This window comes from Cryptomeria japonica, chromosome 1 (genome assembly GCF_030272615.1).
Source record: "Cryptomeria japonica chromosome 1, Sugi_1.0, whole genome shotgun sequence".
Taxonomy (NCBI): domain Eukaryota; kingdom Viridiplantae; phylum Streptophyta; class Pinopsida; order Cupressales; family Cupressaceae; genus Cryptomeria; species Cryptomeria japonica.
This window is the reverse complement of record NC_081405.1, coordinates 307,386,837-307,408,032: the sequence shown is the minus strand read 5'-3', so window position 1 is coordinate 307,408,032 and position 21,196 is coordinate 307,386,837. Positions and strand designations below refer to the sequence as shown.

At 37.2% G+C, this 21,196-nt stretch overlaps 1 protein-coding gene across 1 annotated transcript in view; it reads right to left on the bottom strand.

Annotated features, from left to right (window-relative positions):
- Positions 1–235: 235 nt before the first annotated feature.
- The window catches only part of LOC131026905 (vacuolar protein sorting-associated protein 24 homolog 1), a 101,471-nt gene continuing 80,510 nt past the window's right edge, over positions 236–21,196 (bottom strand). The window contains exons 4-6 of the mRNA XM_057956919.2: positions 1,259–1,380; positions 677–871; positions 236–563 (exon numbers count right to left, since the gene is read on the bottom strand). Coding sequence (XP_057812902.1) covers positions 483–563; positions 677–871; positions 1,259–1,380 — 398 coding nt within the window. The 3' untranslated portion in view covers positions 236–482. The remainder of the gene's footprint in view (positions 564–676; positions 872–1,258; positions 1,381–21,196) is intronic.

The window sequence follows — 21,196 nt, the reverse complement described above, 5'->3', positions numbered from 1 at the left end:
ACTGATCCATCAATGCCCTGGATAGAAGGGCAATGGCAAGACCTATATTAAGATTAGACTAACAGACTATCGCAACAGGCATGGCCGTTTCTACCTTTCTGTATTCTTCATGTTGCATAGTCCGTCCCCGTATTCAACTTTCATACAGGAATAAAAGGCAATAAAATGCATGATTTAGAAATTTGTTCTAAGAACTGAACTTCACCATAAAAACCAAGTATTATAGACCAGCACAAAATGAAAAACTAGTGAATACCACCTAAATGTTCAAAGCTTCAATACATGGGATCCTCTTCATACTTGCTGTTTTACTTGGTGCTGATAAATTTTTACTCCTTAAATCTTCACAAGTTCCTTTGGTGCATTCCAAAGCTCCGGAACTCAATGTCAGTCTCAGTTATAGATCAGATAACTTCATTAAGAGTGAAATATACTTAGAATACACAAGTATCAGTTTTCTCTGATTCACATAACATTCTTATCTATGAGCGAACATTCGCAAGCCGTGCCCTTATCTCTTCCATTTCTTGTTCATCATCAACACCCTCAGCAACAGCTTGTTGCTGCCAAAACAGACACTTTTATCAGAACTAAATTTAACTCCAATATATAAATCAGCACTGCCACTTAAATGCTTCTAAACTGATATTGCAAAATGCATAAGAAATATATATACCTCTCCAGGCTTCATTTCCTCATGAGCGGGCTGTTTCATCTTCTCCCTTCGTGTAGTTGCAGGCAATTGAGCTGCCGTCTCCCCAGCAATCTCACTCAATACTTTGTCGACTTCCTCCTCAGTTTCTTCTTCGATATCCTCAGAATCTAGTGCAGAATCAACTGAATCATTCACCATCTCTTCAATGACTCCTGCCTGGATAATTAGCAAATCATGAAATTTATAAAAGGGCTCAGTAAAATGAGAAAATTAAATGAAATTGAATGGTTGAAACACTGAAGACATTCAAAGCAAATAAGAAATAGTCATGGACATTTTTCATCCATCATGCATTGTACTTTCAAAGAAATTGCATGGTAGGCTGTATCAGTGTATAACAATACTCAATTCTGTTTTTATCCAGTGGCTGTGACCTGAGTAGTAAGGTATGAGCATTCCCACAATGAAAGTATAGGTTCAACTCAAGACAGGAACCATTGAACGCAAGTTCATATGGTCTGTGATAATTAAAGTGCTAAAGCACATGGTGGACTAAAAAAAAACAATCAATTTCATTTTCAGCCAAAAAAAGGTGATTGAAACCTTGGTCATTTCTTTCGTAAATTCTTGCATTGTAGAAGCCACTTCTGGAGCCTTCATGAGACCATTCACAAGCTTCATAACCTCTGTACTTTTTGACAAATGTCCAACAGCTCGAGCAGTCGCTGCAGGGCAACGTACAATAAATTGTGTCAAATTTTCCAACATAAAAAAAGCTGTATCAAAAATAAATTTCCAAGTACTATAAGTTGCATCAAAATAATGGCACAAATTTATAGAAAATTTCAAGCTAAAATGGAACACACAAAGTTATATGCTCTCTATTCAGAAAAAAACAATGAAACAGTTAACAAGACCTGAGTTGCTGGTTCGGGTACAGCTTTGCTGATATGGTAGTTTTATTTTTCCAAAAAAATATATATATATAGTGCTAGAAGAGAAGGAGAAGAATGCAACCTAGCTCCAAAGCTCAACCTAGAATGACTCAAAAGTGGATTATATAAAAAAAGGGAGAAGAAGAACAAGGAACATCTCAAGTTGTAGAGTGATTAAGTGCCTCTCCTTTGGATAGTCTATAGATTTTCTTTACACTTCTTTATTTTACTTTGAAGATTACCTTTGATTTGCTTTGATTTGGCTTTCAATTTCATCTCTTAGACTTGAATGATACAGACACACACACACACAACTCTTGGTTAAAAATATGTCACTCCTGAAAGTTTGTGCATGTCTAGAAACCCTGCACAGTGCTTCATCCTTTTCCTCTGCAACTATTCTGCAAGCTGAATGCAGCTTTGGAGGTTCAGTGGGCAGTTTGGATACGATGCTTTTATAGGCTGGAAGTCAAATTACGGTAGGTTTACAAATGGCACGAAGGATGGTAAAATAGAGGTGGCAGGCTTGGAAATGCTTTCATTCTTTTGGTCTGACTACGTGTTGTGACGTTTTCACACATCACCCCATTGCAAATGAGGACCCCCACTTTTTCGCTTCTAGGGTTGGTATTTTGCTTAGGTTGCCTTGCTTTAGCAATAGTTTCCAGGTTTTAACCTTTGCTAGTGAGAGGATGTCCGTCAGGATGTTGAAAGGATGTTAAAATTGTTATAATGGTCCTAAGTGTCAGGTTGCCTAAGAGTCTTGATTTATTCTTGCTGAGTGTTGCGTTTCAATTTTCACTTGAAATTTGAGCATGAATATGCCTAAGTGTGTCCGAGTCAGTGATAATTTTGTGCCTAAGCGTCAAGAGGTCCTTTAGGAGTTGTTTTCACTCCTAGTAGGTAAATCAAGTCAAATTTGCACTTTGTCCGGATGGAATCCTAATTTTCTTGCTCAAAATCTAGTTAAAATAGTGAATGTACATAACGATGAAATTTGACATGTTTGGATACTTAGTGGTACGAAAATCATCAAAGTCCTGATGGAAAACATGAAATTAAAGTCTAAAAATGAGTTTTCCCGATGAAGGACGTTTTTTCCTGAGTTTTAAGGCATAAAAAGGACTTCTTTCCAATGGGTTATGATTTTCCCCAACAATTTTCCTGATTAGGGACGTTTTTCCCCAAGTATCCTAAGAATTCTCTTGATGGACCACGTTTTTCCACTGGAGGCCCAAAATTTGACTAAGTGTTGGAAATTTTCCCAATGAGATGTGAATTTCCCTAGGAATGAATGACAAAGTTTAATGCAAACAAAATTCTGTCTTGATGGGGGTCATTTTTCCCCAGGACCAATTTGTGGATAAATTTGAGGAAATGAATGTAGATAGTTGTCCTGATGGGGATCGAATTTCCCCAAAGTGAATTTTTGGGACTTAATAAGTGAAAAGAAGCAATTTAATTTTTGATGGGGGTCATTTTTCCCCAAAGGCCAGATTTATGATGCAGAGTTGTGTATGGACAAAATTTGTGTCCAGATAGGGGTCATTTTTCCTCAAGGTGAATTTTTTGGACAAGGCAAGTGAAATGAAGAGATTTTAAGTACCTTGATGGGCTGTGTTTTTCCCCAAGGGCCTCCTGTGATGAGTTATGATGAAATTTAGTGCAAACTATTGTCCCAATATGGATCGATTTTCCCCAGCTGGCACAATTTTAATACAAGTGAAAGGATTTAATATCAAGTGTGCCTAAATTTAATTATTTTGCCTTGATTGCAATTATTTAATGATTGGCAATAATTATTTAATGACAAAATGAATTATCCCAAGGCAAATCAATTTTCCGCAAGCTGTTATAAAAGGCAAGTTTTTATCCCACATTGCTTGTGTGGTGAACTCTCAAGGAAAAAACATGAATAAGTATGCCCAGCCAGCATTAAAATGATATTATAAGTGTTCTGATGTGACAGTTTGAAGCGTGATTGAAGGGGCGATTTTGCCCAAATATTCCCAGTGCCACCATTGGAGGGGAATTTCCAGAATTGTTGCAGGTTGCTGGTCACCATAGGAGACTTAGGCGATTTTTGTGTTTGGTGCCACTATTGCCTAGGCCATGATTTTCATTGTGTGGCTGATTGCCTCACATATTGGGTGTGATTTGTGCACATTTCATTTGGCGCCATAGCTGGGAGAAAGTTTTAATGCCATTGGAGAACACCATTGCTGGCCTTAGTCTGAAACTTCATTCCCAGCCATGTTGATTTGTTCTTAGACCATTTCCAGCTATCATTGGTGAAGGGCAATTTTGTTTGAACTCCATTATTTGAAGAATTTGGAGGTATTTTGTTGGACACCATTGCTGGTGCAAGTCTGAAGCATCATTTCCAGAATTATTCTTAGACTGAAGTATCATTTCCAGCCACATATTTGTGCCCAGGCATGGTCATATTGGAGCTTAGAAAGGCAAAACAACTCGAGTGTGAAGACATGACATGGCCGTGATCACTTCCAGCCATTAATATTTATCATTTTCAGGGTGTCTTCAAACTTTTGGAAGACATTTTCAGACCTTTGAAGGGCGTATTCAGACTGTCCTCAGAAAACCAGACTTTGTTGAAACTTTGACATTTGAAATTTGTCATTTTCTAAGTGTTTTCAGACCTCCAAACTCAAAATTCAGACCTAAGACGTGTTAGGGAAGCCAAGGTCATCCATTTTTAGACTTTCAGGGGGTGTTCTCGGACTTTATACTCAGAAATCAGACTTCAGATTGCATCAAACACGCCATTTTCTGAAATTACAGGGGTGTCTTCAGACTTATTTATTGAAATCAAACTTATAGTAAGTTTAAAAATTAGGTTTTCTGAGGACAAATTGTTACATCCCACTTGTGCCCTAGTTGTTTATATGTTGTGTTTACGCCATGTTATATGTGTGCCCTTGTTGATCTATGCTATACTTGCGAGATGTTTAATCGTGCCCTAGATGTTTCATGTTTTAACTAATTGGACGTGCCCTAGATGTTCATGTTTTAATTGAATGATGATGATGCCCTAGATATTTATGCATAATTGAATGATGATTAATTGTACTTAGAACAGTGAATTGATGACTCATAATTGTTAGATAGATCTTTTGATAAGTTAACATTTTGGCATTAAGATGTTTTACTTATGTTAATGTTATCTTGAAAGTGTCAAGATTATGACACGAATTGTTGAGCTAACTGGTTGAACTAGCCAAGTGTGTGCAGGAGTTCGTCGTCCTCCGAGAAGGGAGGGGAAGTATCATCAGGGCAGGAGGCAAGGAGAGGGAAAAACTCATGCCATTTGGAAACCCTAACCCTGAGTTAGGTCATCTCACGATTGACCATGTTATTTCCGTAAGCCTGTTGCGTCAGGTAACCTTTAGTGGTCTATTTAGAGATTTCAGGGTTTCATGACCCTAAGTCATTGTTTGGTTCCCAAGTTAATTTGTTGTTATTATTAATTTATTTATTATTATTTTTATTATTATTAATAATTAGATTAAAAATTTCATTGGCTCATGTTGATAACATAAATATATCAATATATATATATATATACCAATTTATGTCATATGCGAATACATGAATATGAGAGTACGGATATACGTCTATATATGTACTCTCATAGGCATGTACACATAAGACATATAAATTCATATATATAAGTACATGAATATATAATCCTTATGATCTTGCGACATAAGGTCCTTTTGTGCAAACAATGGTCAATTTTATTTGGATATTTTAAAATATAGCCAAGAGTATAAAATAAAGGGGGGGCCTTGATATTTAAATTAATTTTTAAAATAATTCTTTAAGCCGCTAAAAGTATAAATAGCACAAAGCAAGGACATTAAATAAAACCTCAACCATCCTAAACACAATGGGTATTAATCTTTTCTCATCACAATGACCTTGTAATATTTTATTGGGCATGATAATAGGGAGATAAGTGCGATGAACCTTGGCATATATTTATTCGATAATTTTGAGATTCATTTAAAAGGGAATGAATAAAAAGAAAATGTAAAATAGACGATTCTTCTAGAAGCATCGAGTTGAGCCAGGTTTTTGGCGTGACTCTTCTATCTTGCCATGAAAGGAAGAATGCATGAGAATGGCATGAGGTTTTCGCAGGAAAAATTCCCGTGATTGAAAGGAATTAGGGCGAAATTGTTTTGGATAAAACCCCCCTCATTTTCATATGGCAAGAGCAGTTTTTCATGTTTGGGAAAAATACGATACTTCTTGGGAAGGAAGCGATTTACATTTGGAGAGTTTTATTTTCTGCAAAGGGTAGTAAGAGCTCTGCATTGCGAAAGTTAAGAGGGTTATAGAGCTCAGGTATAGAGCTCAGGTGCTGAGCAAGAAGTCCCAACCAAACACCACTTACTTCATTATTCAGGTCATGTGCTTCTTTCGAAGCTGAAGGGAATAATTTATGTCCTCTATTCTTGCCTTAGTCACCTAAAATTGGAAAGGAATAAACGATATTCTTGTAATCTGCATTTGTCTTATGATTTGCTGAAATTTGTAGAGTTTTCAAGGGTTAATGATAAAGAAACCCTTCCATTCTTTTATAGTGAACATCTATGTTTACAAGCTAAGGTTTATATATGAAGAAATATATTTACTTGCACCAATTGATAATACACAGCCATAATGTGTATACACAACAAGGCTGTGCATATACAGTATGACTGTGCATACTTAGAAAGGCTGAGAGTTGAATTCTCTGGACTAGAAATGAATACGTATGAATCATGCCTTGAAATGTATGGCCATGCTGTTTTCTTCCTTTTGACAAAAAGAACTTACATACGTTGTGTAGTATCACAAGTATGGCTATGTGAGTGCAAATATTGATAGATGTGAATCATAAAACTCAGGGTCTGATATTGTATGATTATGAGGAAATAAAATAAAACCCTTCAACTGGAACATTATGACACATTGTGTTATAAATAACAGCTATGAACAACTCTTTTGTCAATAATTAAGAAGCTTTGTGATAAGGTACAGCAAGGCTGGTTGAGTTTTTACTTTGAGAATGTGTAAGACAAAAATACCTTCTAGCTGAAAACAACATGAAAGACTATTGACGTATTTGTGAATATATATATATGTGTGTGTGAGTATGGGTTATAACCTGAAAACTTGTTGAGCATAGCTGATAAAAGATATACAAAACATTACCACTCAGAGTAGAGGGTGTGCATATCCAAGAGGTTTGTAATATGAAGAAATTACCTCTTATCTGAGCTGTCTCAGAATTATACAAATCTGAAAAATATAACAGCAGTGAGGTTGATACATTCAACTTGAGATTTACCTTCTCTAGCATATGTTGAAAATTAAAAACCTAGTTTAGGAAGGAAAATGGGGTAAGAGCAAACAGCAGAATCCGTAATGCGGTTAACATTTTAAATATGAAAGAAAATATGCTTAAGACATTGCATTGACAGCAGAGACATGTCATGCAAGATGGTTGCTCCAAAATTAAAGCTCATACAAGCAGCTGGTGGCTCTTAGGTCATTTACCTCTCCTAACCTAGAGGTTTATTTTCCACGATAACTTATGCAAAAATTTATGAGAAAGATTAATCAAAACCTGTGACGAGAATTATTGCTGATAACAAATATAAATGTAAAACAATTGTGTGGCCAATAGTCTCTAAGAGAGTTCAGTTATGGCTCTTTGTAAGTTAAACCTACTTGATCCTAGACCTATCCCGAGAAAGGTGGTGATTATTGGCAGCACGTTTAACGTGCTTGCAATATTAAAACCTTGGCCAAAGGTGGTGCTACATAATGCAAGCTATCATCAAATCACTAGAACCAGATACACTCTAGTCAGGAGTGTCATACTAGTTGGGGGTTACCCATAGTGTATGACCGATTAGTTTGTGTAGGTCCTAAACATCAAGTCTCAGATGGCATGAGTTCAACTTCCCATTACCTCCTTGTGAAGGGTCAGGCCAATCCAGTCGGATATGGCACGGAGAACTAGTAAGTCCGTGGTTGGGTGGAAAAGCAACCTAATGATACTTTCCCTCCTTATTGGTTTGTTGATAAAGTTATGAAAGTTCAGAATGTTAGCATCAGGAGAAATGTACTTTCTAAACCCTCTCTTTCATTTAAATTGAAATGTTTTAAGTTACTTTCATATCTACTGTTCTTACTTATAGTGTGGATCATTGTAATGCAAGTTTCAGTTAAGATCTAGTTTCATTTCAGTTATTTGATTATTTTAAATATATATATATATGGTGTTTCTTTCCTTATATTTTAAAGTTGCAAAGTTGATGTTTTAAATGCTTTATTTCGTTTCAGCTTATTACACAAATTTTCCAGATTTTGATCAAATCTCTTGTATTTTCCAGAATTTGTGTTACCTAATGTTGAATTTCTAATTTTCATGAGCTCACAAGTCTTAAAACTATTTGAAATCAGGACCTTAATTGATTATGGAAGATTATTTTGAGGACAAAGTGAGGAACAATGAAGTGTCCTGATGAGGTTCGAATTTCCACTCCATTGAATGGTGTTCGAATCAAACAAAATTTTCAAGGACAATGAGTCCCGATGGGGATTGGATTTCCACTTGAGGGCAGAATTACAAAGTAAGGGACAAGGATAATGCAGATGTTTTAAGGACTGATCCGTCTGTATGCGGATGGATTTCCTACCAAGGTTGAAATATAGTTTATCCCATAGGGGTTTGATTCAATGTTTGTTTGTTTTGCAAGTCTGCTACATGGAAGTGAAGCACGATGATCAAGGCTTGAAGAGGATGCAGCTTGCAAGGATACCAAAAAATCAACACTTCAAGGATTGGAAGAGGATTTCAAGACAAGGATTTCCACGGGCAAAGATGTGGACTAGATCATGAAGAGGACTTCACCTTGATGGTGAACAAATGAAGGAAAACAAGTTCAAGCATGAGCACAAAGGATTTCACATCAAGAAATCAAGAACCACATCAAGGAATTTTGATATCAAAGAGCACCAAGGAAGGAAATACTTCAAGATTCCGAGATAGGAAAAAAATTCCAAACATGAGGATGAAATTGTTCGAGGTAAACGGACAAGTTAATCAAATCTATAAGGCAAGCTGAGGTGGCATTTCAGTCACCATTCGTTCAATCAAAGGGTGTTAGGATTAATGATAGTCCCAAAGATACTGAGAGGGGGGGGTGAATCAGTATCTAACCGGTTAACAAAATATTTAACCTTATTAAGTATTTTGCATTCCAAAACAGTGTACCGGTAAATAAGAATTAATGCAGTAAACAGGAACAATAAAGACAGCATAGAAAACACACCATAACACAAGATGTTTAACGAGGAAACCCGGTGTGGGAAAAACCTCGGTGGGATTTGTGACCCACAATATTCACTCACTGACCAATGAATAAATATTACTTACAATGAGGGACCTGCACATGCAGGAAGGCCAACTGCCTAGAGCTCACTACTCAATCTACAAAATAGAAGTCTCACTGACTTACAAAATGGATTATGAAAATCCAATACAATGTACTGCTTCAAATCAACATCAACTATGTCAGGTTCAGTACCGGTTTAAGTTCATACTATAACCATAAACCTTATACAAAATCTGTCCTTATTATTCGCTCATTCCTATCTCATCTCCTATTCCTTCTCTTCTCTACATCAAAATGATTTACAAGATCTCATACATATATGAGTCTATTACAATATGCCATGTTGGCTTTACAAGAAGAGATTTACAATTAAATATAATAAACAAAAGTCTATTCTTGTTGGCTGGAGTGTCGGTATGCATTGTTGCCGCTGTCGATGAAGTGTCTACCGGTGCCGGTGCCTGCCGGTGGTTTTCCAGATGAATGTCGGGTGGTTGCCTGAAGGTTTCCAGTAGGTTGTCGGTAGGTTGCCATCGATGACAACACCATCATTTCTCACTAGAGTGTAGAATGCCAACAATCTCCCCCTTTGGCATTGATGGCAACACTCATGAGAAAAATCCAAAACTATTTCCAAAAATGAAGTCCAAAAACTTTTCAAGAAGTATGTGCTCCCCCTGAGCAGATGATCTCCTCAGAATAGCCATTTTTCTCTGTCCACTACTCCCCCTTTGACATCAATGACAAAGGTTGTCAAAAATTGTCAAACGAGTGCAAAATTTCACCTTAAGGTTTGTAACCGGTTGGTTACAATCTGAAATATATCAGCCAAAACCAAGTTTAAACTCTGCATGAATCTGTTGCTATCATTCATGGTTGCCTCAGTTCGTTGGATCATGCCGGTGAGATGATGCATATGTTCCTCCGGTGATCTTTTCCTTTGAATTAATGCCTTAGATATCTCATTTCTCAAAGAGATAAGGTTATCTAGTTTAGGACTAAGTTTATACATCAGCTCTCTAGCATTTGCCTTGATCCTTGCTTTTTCTTTCTCCAATTTCTCCAACTTTTCCTCAAATCCTGCTATTTCTTCCTCAATAACTGATATAGGTTCGGATGAACCAATGATGTTATCAGCTATATCATCAATTTCCTTTTGTACTCTGCTTATTTCTTTTTCAATGTCCTGGGTCAACAGATGTGGCTTGCATGTTTCTCTGTACAGTTCCTTATACTCCAAAATTGTTGTATTAAGTGCCGGTAAAAGTGTATTAATATGCTTAGTGCACTTCTTTATTGTCTCCTCAAAGAATTTTTCTTTTTCTTTTTCCATTTTCTCTTTGAATGTATCTTCTTTTATCTTATCCACTGTTATTACATTTCCAACAATAAATTTAGACAATGTGTCTAACTGTCCTAAAGAATCCTTTACATTATCTACATTGCATTTTGGTGCAATCATCTTAAGAATAGGTATGGTATCATCAATTGCCTTGTAGGCCAAAGCATTACAATCAGTTATCTTTTTGATTGAGTCCAAAAGTACCTCTGTCACATTAGTAGGTCTGACTTCGGATGTCTGACCAACTGCCTTTGTTATTCTTGTGCTTCCAATGTTAGTAACCAATTTGCTTGTCTCAACCTCCAGTGGATCAGTCTGAGTTTGTGTTTCCACCTGTAGTGGTTTGGGTTTCTTAGTGATTACTGGTTTTTCTATCTCAACATGTACCTATGCCTCTGTCGGTTGCTCTGTTGGTTTCTCTATGTTATCAACTGCCCGTATCTCTGTCTCTATCGGTTTCTCAGTGCCAGCATCTAAACTACCAATATTTATTCCACTGTCCAAAGGTTGCTCTGTATGCACTGTTTGCTATGTTTGCTCTGTTGCTATTTCAACCTCTACATTTTTTGTCGGTTGCTCATCAATGTTTCCACTGCTAGCAATATCATCCTGTACCTTTGTGCTATCCTTGTCCACAATAATGTTCACTTCCTGAGTATCAACATTCATGGTAAATAGAATTTTTGATTCAGGGTTAGTGTCATCATGTGTTATGTCCACATTTTCAGTAGCCGGTGTATCCTCAGTATGTACCGGTGTGGTATCCAATGGTGGGGGTAAGTTGTCAGTTATTCTGATGTTTGGTATTCCACCAACTTTACCTTTCCCTTTGTCCTTGTCCTTTTGATAAACCTTGAATGTTTTCTTAGGTCGGTTCGATTCTTCCTGTTTTTCCTTTTCTACGAAAAAGATATCCCATTTGTCAGTTCTTTCTTCTGCAATTTCATTTACTCTGCCAGCCATTAAGCTCACTTGTCGGTGTCCACTTGCAAAAACTGATCTGTTAGCTTCACAAATTAGTTCATCAATCTCCTCTTTCGAGTTAACTGGATGAACAACTAGAAGCTTTTCAACCTTAAGTTTCTTATCTAACTCCATTACAGCAATCCTTTTTGCATCTAACCTTCTATATAGATCATTTGGTAAATCATCTACTATTTCAATTAGCACTTTCTTGTAGATGTCCAGATGTAGAATAATGTTGTTTTCAACACTTTCCTTTTCAGAATTAGTAAATGTGTTATACAACTTGCTCACATTAGCCAAGTTACCGTCATCCATGATTTCATTCAGTAAGTTGTCCAAGGGTGGTATCACTTGTTTCTGTTTCTTCTTGGGTGTCAACTTCTTTGCCAGTTGTCTTACCACTTGTTGCTTCTTTCTCAGAGTTCTTGTTTTCTTGGGTGGAGGAGAGGGTACCGGTGAAGGTTTTCTCTTCCTATCAACTCTCTTAAACTCAGCAGGTATCTCACTGTCAGATGATGTGCCAACCGATGAGATATGTGCCTCCGGTTGCAATCCTTCCAATTCACTTTCCTTTATTCCAGTAAGGTTCATGACATTTTCTTTTATTTCCTTTACTTGTTTTGATGCATCTCTTATATACTTTTCTCTTCTCTTCCTTTGTTTCAATGTTTGTACACCGCTCTCAATTGTTTTTGCACTGCCAAAAACTTCTTCCGTTGGTTCTCTAGGTGCTTCTAACAGGGCTTTAGCATAAGTCTCAATAATATTTACATCAGCCTCATACCCATTTCAGTTACCCATACAGTTCTAGGAAGAACTGCTTCCATCCATATTTCATCCTTAATCACAAAGCAGACTTCCTTATCATATTTGTCTACTATACTTTGTGATAGTCTCTCTCTTGTTTTCATTTTGGCTTGGAAAGCTTTGAAATATTCAGTTATATTGTTTTCCCTAGCAGTACCCATGTCGGTGAAGGCTTCTTGCAATTGTTTGCCTACCGGTATGTCATATCCAAAATCTTTGTGTCCAATACCGGGAATTTGTTTTGAGAAATACAACATAAGACATACCAAAAGATTACCAAAACGAAATGTTCCTTTCTTGTCACCTTTTATCTTCTTCAAATTATCAACTAATTCATCCTTCAGCCATTCACATACATCTATTTTTGCATCATTATTTACCATATCATAAGCACTTTTAATGCAAAGACTAGAAACTGAGTTAAGTCGGTTTGCATGTGTGGTCTTATAGCCTAAAATCATACTTATGAATCTCACATTGATATCCTTGATGTCAATTACTCTCAGAGATCTACCATCAAATGTTGCTCCTATTAAGGTCATGACTATGTTGTTAGGAACCTTGTTTGTTTTGTCAGGTCTGCTGCCGGTAGAGGGTAAACCTGTCATTGCCCTAATTGCTTGCTGGGTGAATTTGCAGACTGAGTCTAACCAAAGAAATTCTCCATGTGCCCTACTTAGGACAATTCTCACTACCTCCTCTGGAAATTCAGGGATGTTCAAGATTTCTACAAAACCTAAGGTCTCAATAACCTTGTGTTCGGGTTTGACATTTCCATTCTCATCACAAATTACTATTTTAAACATCTTTAACACTTCCACAGAACCTAATTCTTCAATATTGCAGTGAATATAAATTCGAGGGTCTTCAGCATAAGCTACACCTTTAGGAATTTTTGAGAATGCGCCTATGGAATCATCTTGCTTAGCTATCTCGAGAATAATTTTGAAAACGGGCCTAGGGCGTTTTACAATTTCCACAACAGTAGGGTTTGCAATAAATTCAGGAGTAGAAGAGGAAGCCATTTGAAAAATACCTTAAGCTGCCTGATAATGTTTGAGTGCTCGAAAGAAATCGCTTCACTTCTTCGCCTTGAATGCCTTCGTTCAGATTTTCGCGCTCTTTGCTAGTTTGAATGCTCAGTGATTCGAAAAAGAGGGAAAACCAATGATTTATAATGAAGTTTCATTCAACAACCGCAATAAATGCTCGCCGGTTAAGTGAAAACTCAACACATCTGCCGATAAAGAAGAAATCTATCTTCTCACCATCTATCGAGGGTAATTAGCATGATATTCAACTTGCTGCAATACCCCCAAAGGGTTACTTCTCAGTTGGATGAAGAATTTCCTGCCGGTGGAGTAATACTCTGTTCTACCGGTGAAGAAATAGTCTCATCAACATTTTGATCTGTCTTTCTAATCCATTGTCTTGAAAATTCTTGCTTTACCTCATCCACCTTTTCTTTGCCTTTCAAACTGGGTCCTTTATTGTTTGCTGGTGAAGTCTTGCTTCTACAAAATTTTGCAATATGTCCAATTTTGTTACAAGCATAACAAGTCACATTATTCTTCTGAATAGTCTTTCCATATCTTATGCCGGTTTGTGTTCTGCATTGATTAGATAAGTGCCCAAATCTTCCACAAACATAACATCTCACATTCATTCTACAGTTTTCTGAATTATGACCAACTTTGTTGCATTTTAAACATTGACTGGTGGGTGCATTAATGTTCTGATTGTTTCTAGATCTACACTGATTTGCTCTATGACCATACTTGTTACAGTTAAAGCATTTCCCATTAAATTTGTAAGCATTAGGTTGTCTTACCGGTTTACTGTGATCATGATTGTTTGTAGTACCGGAACTTTCACCAGCTTCAAATCCAAGTCCATTAGTATCTCCATTAGGTTTCTGACTTTTCAGCATACCATCAAGTTCTTCTGAACTTTTCTTGAATTTCTCTTTATGTTGATTTGCAGTAGCCAACTCATTTTCCAGAATTCCCATCTGCCTCATAAGTTCAGTTTTATCATGTTGCATGTGAATCAAATCTATCTTTAACATATCATTTTCATGACTGAGTCTTAGATTTTCATTACCAACATCATTGAGTCTCCTAGTCAAGTCATCTTCATTCTTCTTTCTGTCTTCAATGTCTTTACAAAATCTCATAGTCATATCTTGCATTTCATTCCTCATAGTCATGTTTTCTTGCCTCATCTTGTTCAAAAGCTCATTAAGAGTTTCCTTTTCATCATTGTCATTCTACATCTTCTCATGAAGTTATTTTCTCTTATTTCTAGCAATAGTAAGATTCTCCTGAAGTCCTTGAATGAATTCCTGTGTAGTCCTCAGATCATCTTCAAGTTTGATATTCTTCAACTTCTCTGAATCACAGTCTACAAGAGCTCCTTCCAATTGCTTTCTTAAGTTCTCCATCTGTACCAATGTCAGAATCTTCCTCAAGTTGTTAAGCTTTTGAAAATAGAGGACCAGGCTCTGATACCAATTGTTAGAATTAATGATAGTCCCAAAGATACTGAGGGGGGGGGCGCGGTGAATCAGTATCTAACCGGTTAACAAAATATTTAACCTTATTAAGTATTTTGCATTCCAAAACAGTGTACCGGTAAATAAGAATTAATGCAGTAAACAGGAACAATAAAGACAGCATAGAAAACACACCATAACACAAGATGTTTAACGAGGAAACCCGGTGTGGGAAAAACCTCGGTGGGATTTGTGACCCACAATATTCACTCACTGACCAATGAATAAATATTACTTACAATGAGGGACCTGCACATGCAGGAAGGCCAACTGCCTAGAGCTCACTACTCAATCTACAAAATAGAAGTCTCACTGACTTACAAAATGGATTATGAAAATCCAATACAATGTACTGCTTCAAATCAGCATCAACTATGTCAGGTTCAGTACCGGTTTAAGTTCATACTATAACCATAAACCTTATACAAAATTTGTCCTTATTATTCGCTCATTCCTATCTCATCTCCTATTCCTTCTCTTCTCTACATCAAAATGATTTACAAGATCTCACACATATATGAGTCTATTACAATATGCCATGTCGGCTTTACAAAAAGATATTTACAATTAAATATAATAAACAAAAGTTTATTCCTGTCGACTGGAGTGTCGGTATGCATTGTTGCCGCTATCGGTGAAGTGTCTGTCGGTGCCGGTGCCGGTGCCTGCCGGTGGTTTTTGAAATATCCCCGACCAATTTTTTTCAATTTTTCAATTACAAAGAGTAATGCAACACACATCCGTTAGGGTTAGCACTTAAACCAAAACGATGTGGAAAACAACTCTAACCAAGAATGTACACCAAGATCTCGGGTTGGGCAAGGCATGAGCATATGGTCCGAGGGCCTTAAAGCATTCTGAAAGTAACTCTAACCAAGAATGTGCCCAAGATGGACTAACATATGGTCAGAGGATCTTGGTGCATGCTGAAAGCAACTCTAACCAAGAATGTGCCCAAGATGGACTAACATATGGTCAGAGGATCTTTACAATTGCAACTGCTGAAAGGAAAACTCGACACCAAGCATGTGCTTTCAAACCCAGGGTGGGAATGGAGCTACCATATGGCGGAGATGCTAAGAACTTAGAAATGGAATTAAATGTAAATAACAAGCGTGACATGAAAATGAGAAGAAATGCTGCCAGTACTACTGTTCAGCTTACAATATGATAGTAAATGCTTGCCAAGATCATAGGATTAAGACTATACAATGTTGTAACAATATAGAAGGCTCTCCCGGGCTTAACAAAAATGATAAGTCCAAGAAATTCTACTCAAAGATCAATCTTAATACTCTGACTTATGACAGACCTGCACGTGAAATGCTTAATCAGCAACACATGGAATCACTAAAATGCTCATTACTCTCTCAATACTAGTCTGAATGACCCAAAACCAAAAGCAATGGCTTCCTATGAAGGAGGCAACCCAACCAATACCAAGAAATCAGACATTAACCCAATAGATTATTTATCACGAACCCCAAGGCAATTCCCAGCAGTGACGCCAGGCAAGAATGGTGATTCTTCTCTATAAAATAAAACACTTCATATTAGAATTTGCAAATTTGCACAAAGGAGCGCCCAGCCAAAACAAGAGGAAATATGCAATACCCAAAATGAATATGTTTTTATTTTGAAATATATGAGTGAAACTACAAATCTGCCCTGCTAACCGCGACTCCCGAAAATGATATGAAATGCAAATAACTGAACTTCAAGCACAACTCAAGCTACAATGCAATCCCCACTACAAACTCTCACAACTACACTAAATCACCACTAGTTGCTATCTTTCAAGCAAGAAGCAATGCCAAGGCTAGGAGGCATTCATTCCTCGAAGCAAACCCAAGACCATTCCGGCAGAGTAACATTACAATAGACATAAGATGCCAAATGAAGGGAAGAGGCCTCCATTTATAAGCTTAACAAGGGATCTCTAGAGGCTTCTAGAAAGTGCGCCCTAATTTCACATTTGAATTTTCCTCCAAGAGATGGCACGCCACTTTTAAAAGCTTAATTAACCTTTATTTTAATTCACTTCTCTTCATAAAGTTGGCACCCCTTTTCATAAGCAAGATTTTAGAACTTAGGAAATATTAAATCCCTTCCATGATGCGTCCACCCTTGAAGACCACCTTTTAAAACAACTTGAAGTGATGAAGCTAGGCCAAGGGGTCAACTTTAAAATATAACATTAAAACACAATATTATTTAAATGAAAAGAACTTATCTCTCCAAAAACATCCCTAGGTCAAAAGTGACGAAGCCAACTGAACCAACTGAAGAAGAGAACCAACTGTGTCGAAATAATCAAGACCACTATGCTCGGAACGCAAAGCCGGACATACCACTATGAAGCCCTTTGAAAACCCAGAAAGAATCCACGATCCAAACTCTAATTCACGAGCAACAACAAACTCCAAAATTGGAAACCCTAATTTCACCCATTGAGTAGCCTACGAGTCTCCGAAATAGGCCATCGGTCAACTGAAACATTACGCCTGAAAAGGGGACATTACAGTTTTCCAGATGGATGCCGGGTGGTTGCCTGAAGGTTTCCATTAGGTTGCCAATAGGTTGCCATCAATGACAACACCATCATTTCTCACTAGAGTGTAGAATGCCAACAAAGGGTACCACGTCAACATTCATTCATTTGAGGGAATAGGTGACACATAGCGCTACATCAAATATTATTTGTCTTACCTACCCTCTTTTCTCATTGGCCAATGTAATGGTGGTTGTAACAAACCCTAATTAGGGTTTCTATCTTTTGATCTTGGCCATTGATCTTGAATCGATCTAAGCCAATCATTGTAATGAGACCTCTATATAAGGCTCGGTGCTCTCATTTGTGAAGGTTAATAGAAGAACATTTAGCAATAGAAGAGTAGAAGATAGTTAGTAGTTAGATCATTAGAAGTTAGAGTAGGAGTAGAGTAGAAGAAGAGATTGTTGCAAAGACTTGCAAATGAATATACTCTTTTCATTGAAGATATGGTGAAATGTGTTGTTTCAACAAGTTGCATGGTTTCCAATTCTCATTTGCTTTTATGTTGATTAGATGAATGGAAGCTTTTGTGGATGATTAGTGATGAAATTCGTTTAGTCCATACCACTAGCTTCTTGCTGATTGTAAATTCGCTTTGCGTGGTAAACTAGAATTTTATGTGAGCTTAACTTCAATTATTGCCCGTTTGTTGGTATGCATTGCCTTGATGGTAATAATTTGAACATCATACATTTACCTTAGAAGATTGCACTAGCTTTGTGGAGTTGTTCAATGATGTCAAAGCAAAGTCTAGTTGAGTCTCACCAAGTCATCCACTACATCCTACATTCTTAGGATTAGATTAGACTCTCTAAACCCTTTCCTTTTGATCTTTCTTTGTTAGATGAGTTAATCCCACGTTCCAGCAACATCCAAGTATTTCAAGCATTCATGTACAATGTAAGTCCCCTTGTGATTCTAGCAATATCACATCAACCATTGAGCTTATCCAAAAGTCAAGACCTGACATTTTGTAAACTTGGAGTTCTCTCATTTGATCGCGAAGCATAGCATTTGAGAGACTTTGTTCAAGAGAGGATGAGATACCTTGGTATTTTATTCTGTGTTCGTATGTGCATAAAAAATACATCAACACTACACCAATTGCTTCCTTTTCACGTTCTATGGCGGATGGTGTGCTATTTGGTGTTTTGGATGGTGACAACAAGACAAGACAAGGTCCTTAGCTTGACCCTAGTTTGGATTTTTAGATGGGCATTAATAACAACAATGTCAAACCAAATCAAGTGCTAATGGTAGACTTTGGTGATGAGGTGGCAAGAATGAAATTTGGCTGCAATAGGTAGCTTTGTTTTGTAAACTTCACAATCTCTAGCCTAGTTTGGTGAAATTATGACTAGTTAACCCTAAATTGGAAAACCCTTGTGAAAGAGGGTTTTTCCATTTTCCCTTGTGCTAAAGGATGGTTCTTGATAGTCTGCGATTCCCCTATAGACAATGATGTTCTGATTTAGAGTGGTCCTTGATTTTGTGACAAGGCATATTTAGGATTGACACCTTGGCTTACGAAATTCAATCCTCTGTTGGCTTGTCTTCCCAACTGCCCAATGTGTGTCAACCTCCTTAATTTGTCCATTCAATTCTGGTCTGAGACATGCCTTTCTATGGAGACTCCCTAGAAAACCTTATTGCTATCCCAAATATAGAGCAAATGTTCACACATTTTACCTATGCCAAAATTTTGGTTGGCATGGATTTTACTAAAAATTGCCTAAAGAAATTCATGTAAGGGTGGGGAATAGGACTTGGGTACAACATACTGATTATAACCGATTACCCTTCAAATGCAGATCTTGTTTTGCTACTAGACATTCAGCAGCAAATTGCCCTAAGTTTTCTCAACTAGCTCCTCAATGTAGGCTGGCCACTTGGTGGGTTGGTACTGAGCATAGACATTAGGTGATTGGGAGTGTTGTGGATTGGAGTGGTGAGGCCTCTTAGGAATTTTCCTCTTCTGATTCCTCTGATGACGATTCTTTGGTTTCCCTAGCAATTTCTCCCACATCCTTGTCTCTACAAGCTAACAACAACGGTAAAGATCCTCCTAGGATGGTGAATGATTCGACTCCAGCAAACAAAGTGTAGCATTGCTCTCCAACCAACTTGCTTGACATGTCTTCTAGTTCTCCCTCATCATAGATATCTTCATTCCTTTCTCAAGGACATAAGAATTCCAAATAATGGAAAGTGTGGTTAGACAAAAGAGGATAATTCCTTTGTGTAACAATAGTGATGGTAGGATGGTCCTATGATCACATAATAAAGAGGGCCAGCATTGTAATGTTTGTATTATATGTATCAATTTGGTTTTTTCCTGTGTTAATGCAGGAGAACATTAAGGCCTTTGGAAGAGGTGATCCCTTTTGAGCTATGTTTCATGGAGTTTCAAGGACAGGGACAATAGGGGACGACAGGACGTGTTTCTGGTACAGGGGTACTTTTGGGCCATTTTTCGAGGGGACAGCAGGGGACAGTTGTTAAAGAAGTAGGCATATTATAACAATGATAAAGTATTCATCATAAAAATTTGATGCATATCAATGATTGGGTAAAAAATATTATTCTGGCAGCAAGAATTAAGCATCTTCTTATTCCCTTCTGGAAGAAATACTTAACCTGCTGAGTTTTCACATGCAGTATAAGCTTATAAGCTACTTAACTTGCTGAATTTTCACATGCAGTATAAGCTTATCAGCTATATGCATTGATTCCTTGAATTATCTTTTCACAAAACATACTCTAAAAATTGGCAATAACCTGAGTGAGCTCATTCATGTAATAATACATTGTCCCTAAAATCTGAAGAGTTGCATCATGCATAAAACATTACAATTTCTTTTGTTAAATGAATACCGGCCACTTTCCAAAACCAGTGGAAATAAGGTCAATGAAATGCTTTAGGAGCCATCCATGAATAAAAATGATAAAATGGTGGATATCCGAACTACGTGGTGGTCCCATGAAGGTGCGCTGCCTGGTTTGTCAAGGTTGTATGAGAGTGTTGTAGAGAAGTGGTCCCATGCATTTCTTGAATTTTGTTGCTGCTCTTGCACAGAATAAAATAGCAAGCTTTTACAGAAAATTTCAATTTTGGCTTAGCATTTTTTTTTTTCAATCTTCCAGTCCCACTTCCTCTGCATCTACTTTAAGTCTGCAACCAAAGCATTTGCTCCAGTTTTTCTACTCAGCATGCTGTTTCTACTTGTAACTCAATTAGACAGTTTTTAATATTTATGGACTGCCAAAAGAGTAAAAATTGGAGCAGTAGGCCCAAAAACGTCCCCTCATCGCTCAGGTAATGTCCCCTATTTCTGGAATGGGCAGGAAACGTTGAAAAATGTCCCCATACTGTCCCTGGTACGGGGACGGGGGTACCAAGGCTGGGGATGCATCCCTGTGGAACATAGATTTTGAGGTCTCCTTGGCTTGGGCTAGGCTAAAAATTTATGAACTTACTAACAAACAAAAAAGTCAATTTTTATAGTTAATAGAATTACAACATTAATTGCAAATACAATGAATCGATGTCAAAAAAACTTATAGTAAGAAAAATATTTAATACCCAACATAATATTTTCCTCAATAATTACATGCCTATCTTCAAGCAAATAAAACAAACAAAACATTTTGATATTAATGAAAGATGTTTCCTTCACAAAAAAGCCCTCTATAACATTTGATAATCAAAACATACTATGAGAATGCAAGAAATCAAGGATATGTATGTGTGGCGCCTTCTGCCATTAGTCATGCAATAAATTGGTGTTCTTCAACCACTAATTATAGCCATACGCACAGTGAGGGCCTCCAAACATGTGAGAAGCAAAAGAATTAGCACAACCAGTAATAACATACATGACCATGAATTAAATATGTATTTCTCAATATATACCACCATGGCAATGCTGACTATAATAGCTCTTCACATCCACGATGACTTGGTCTAA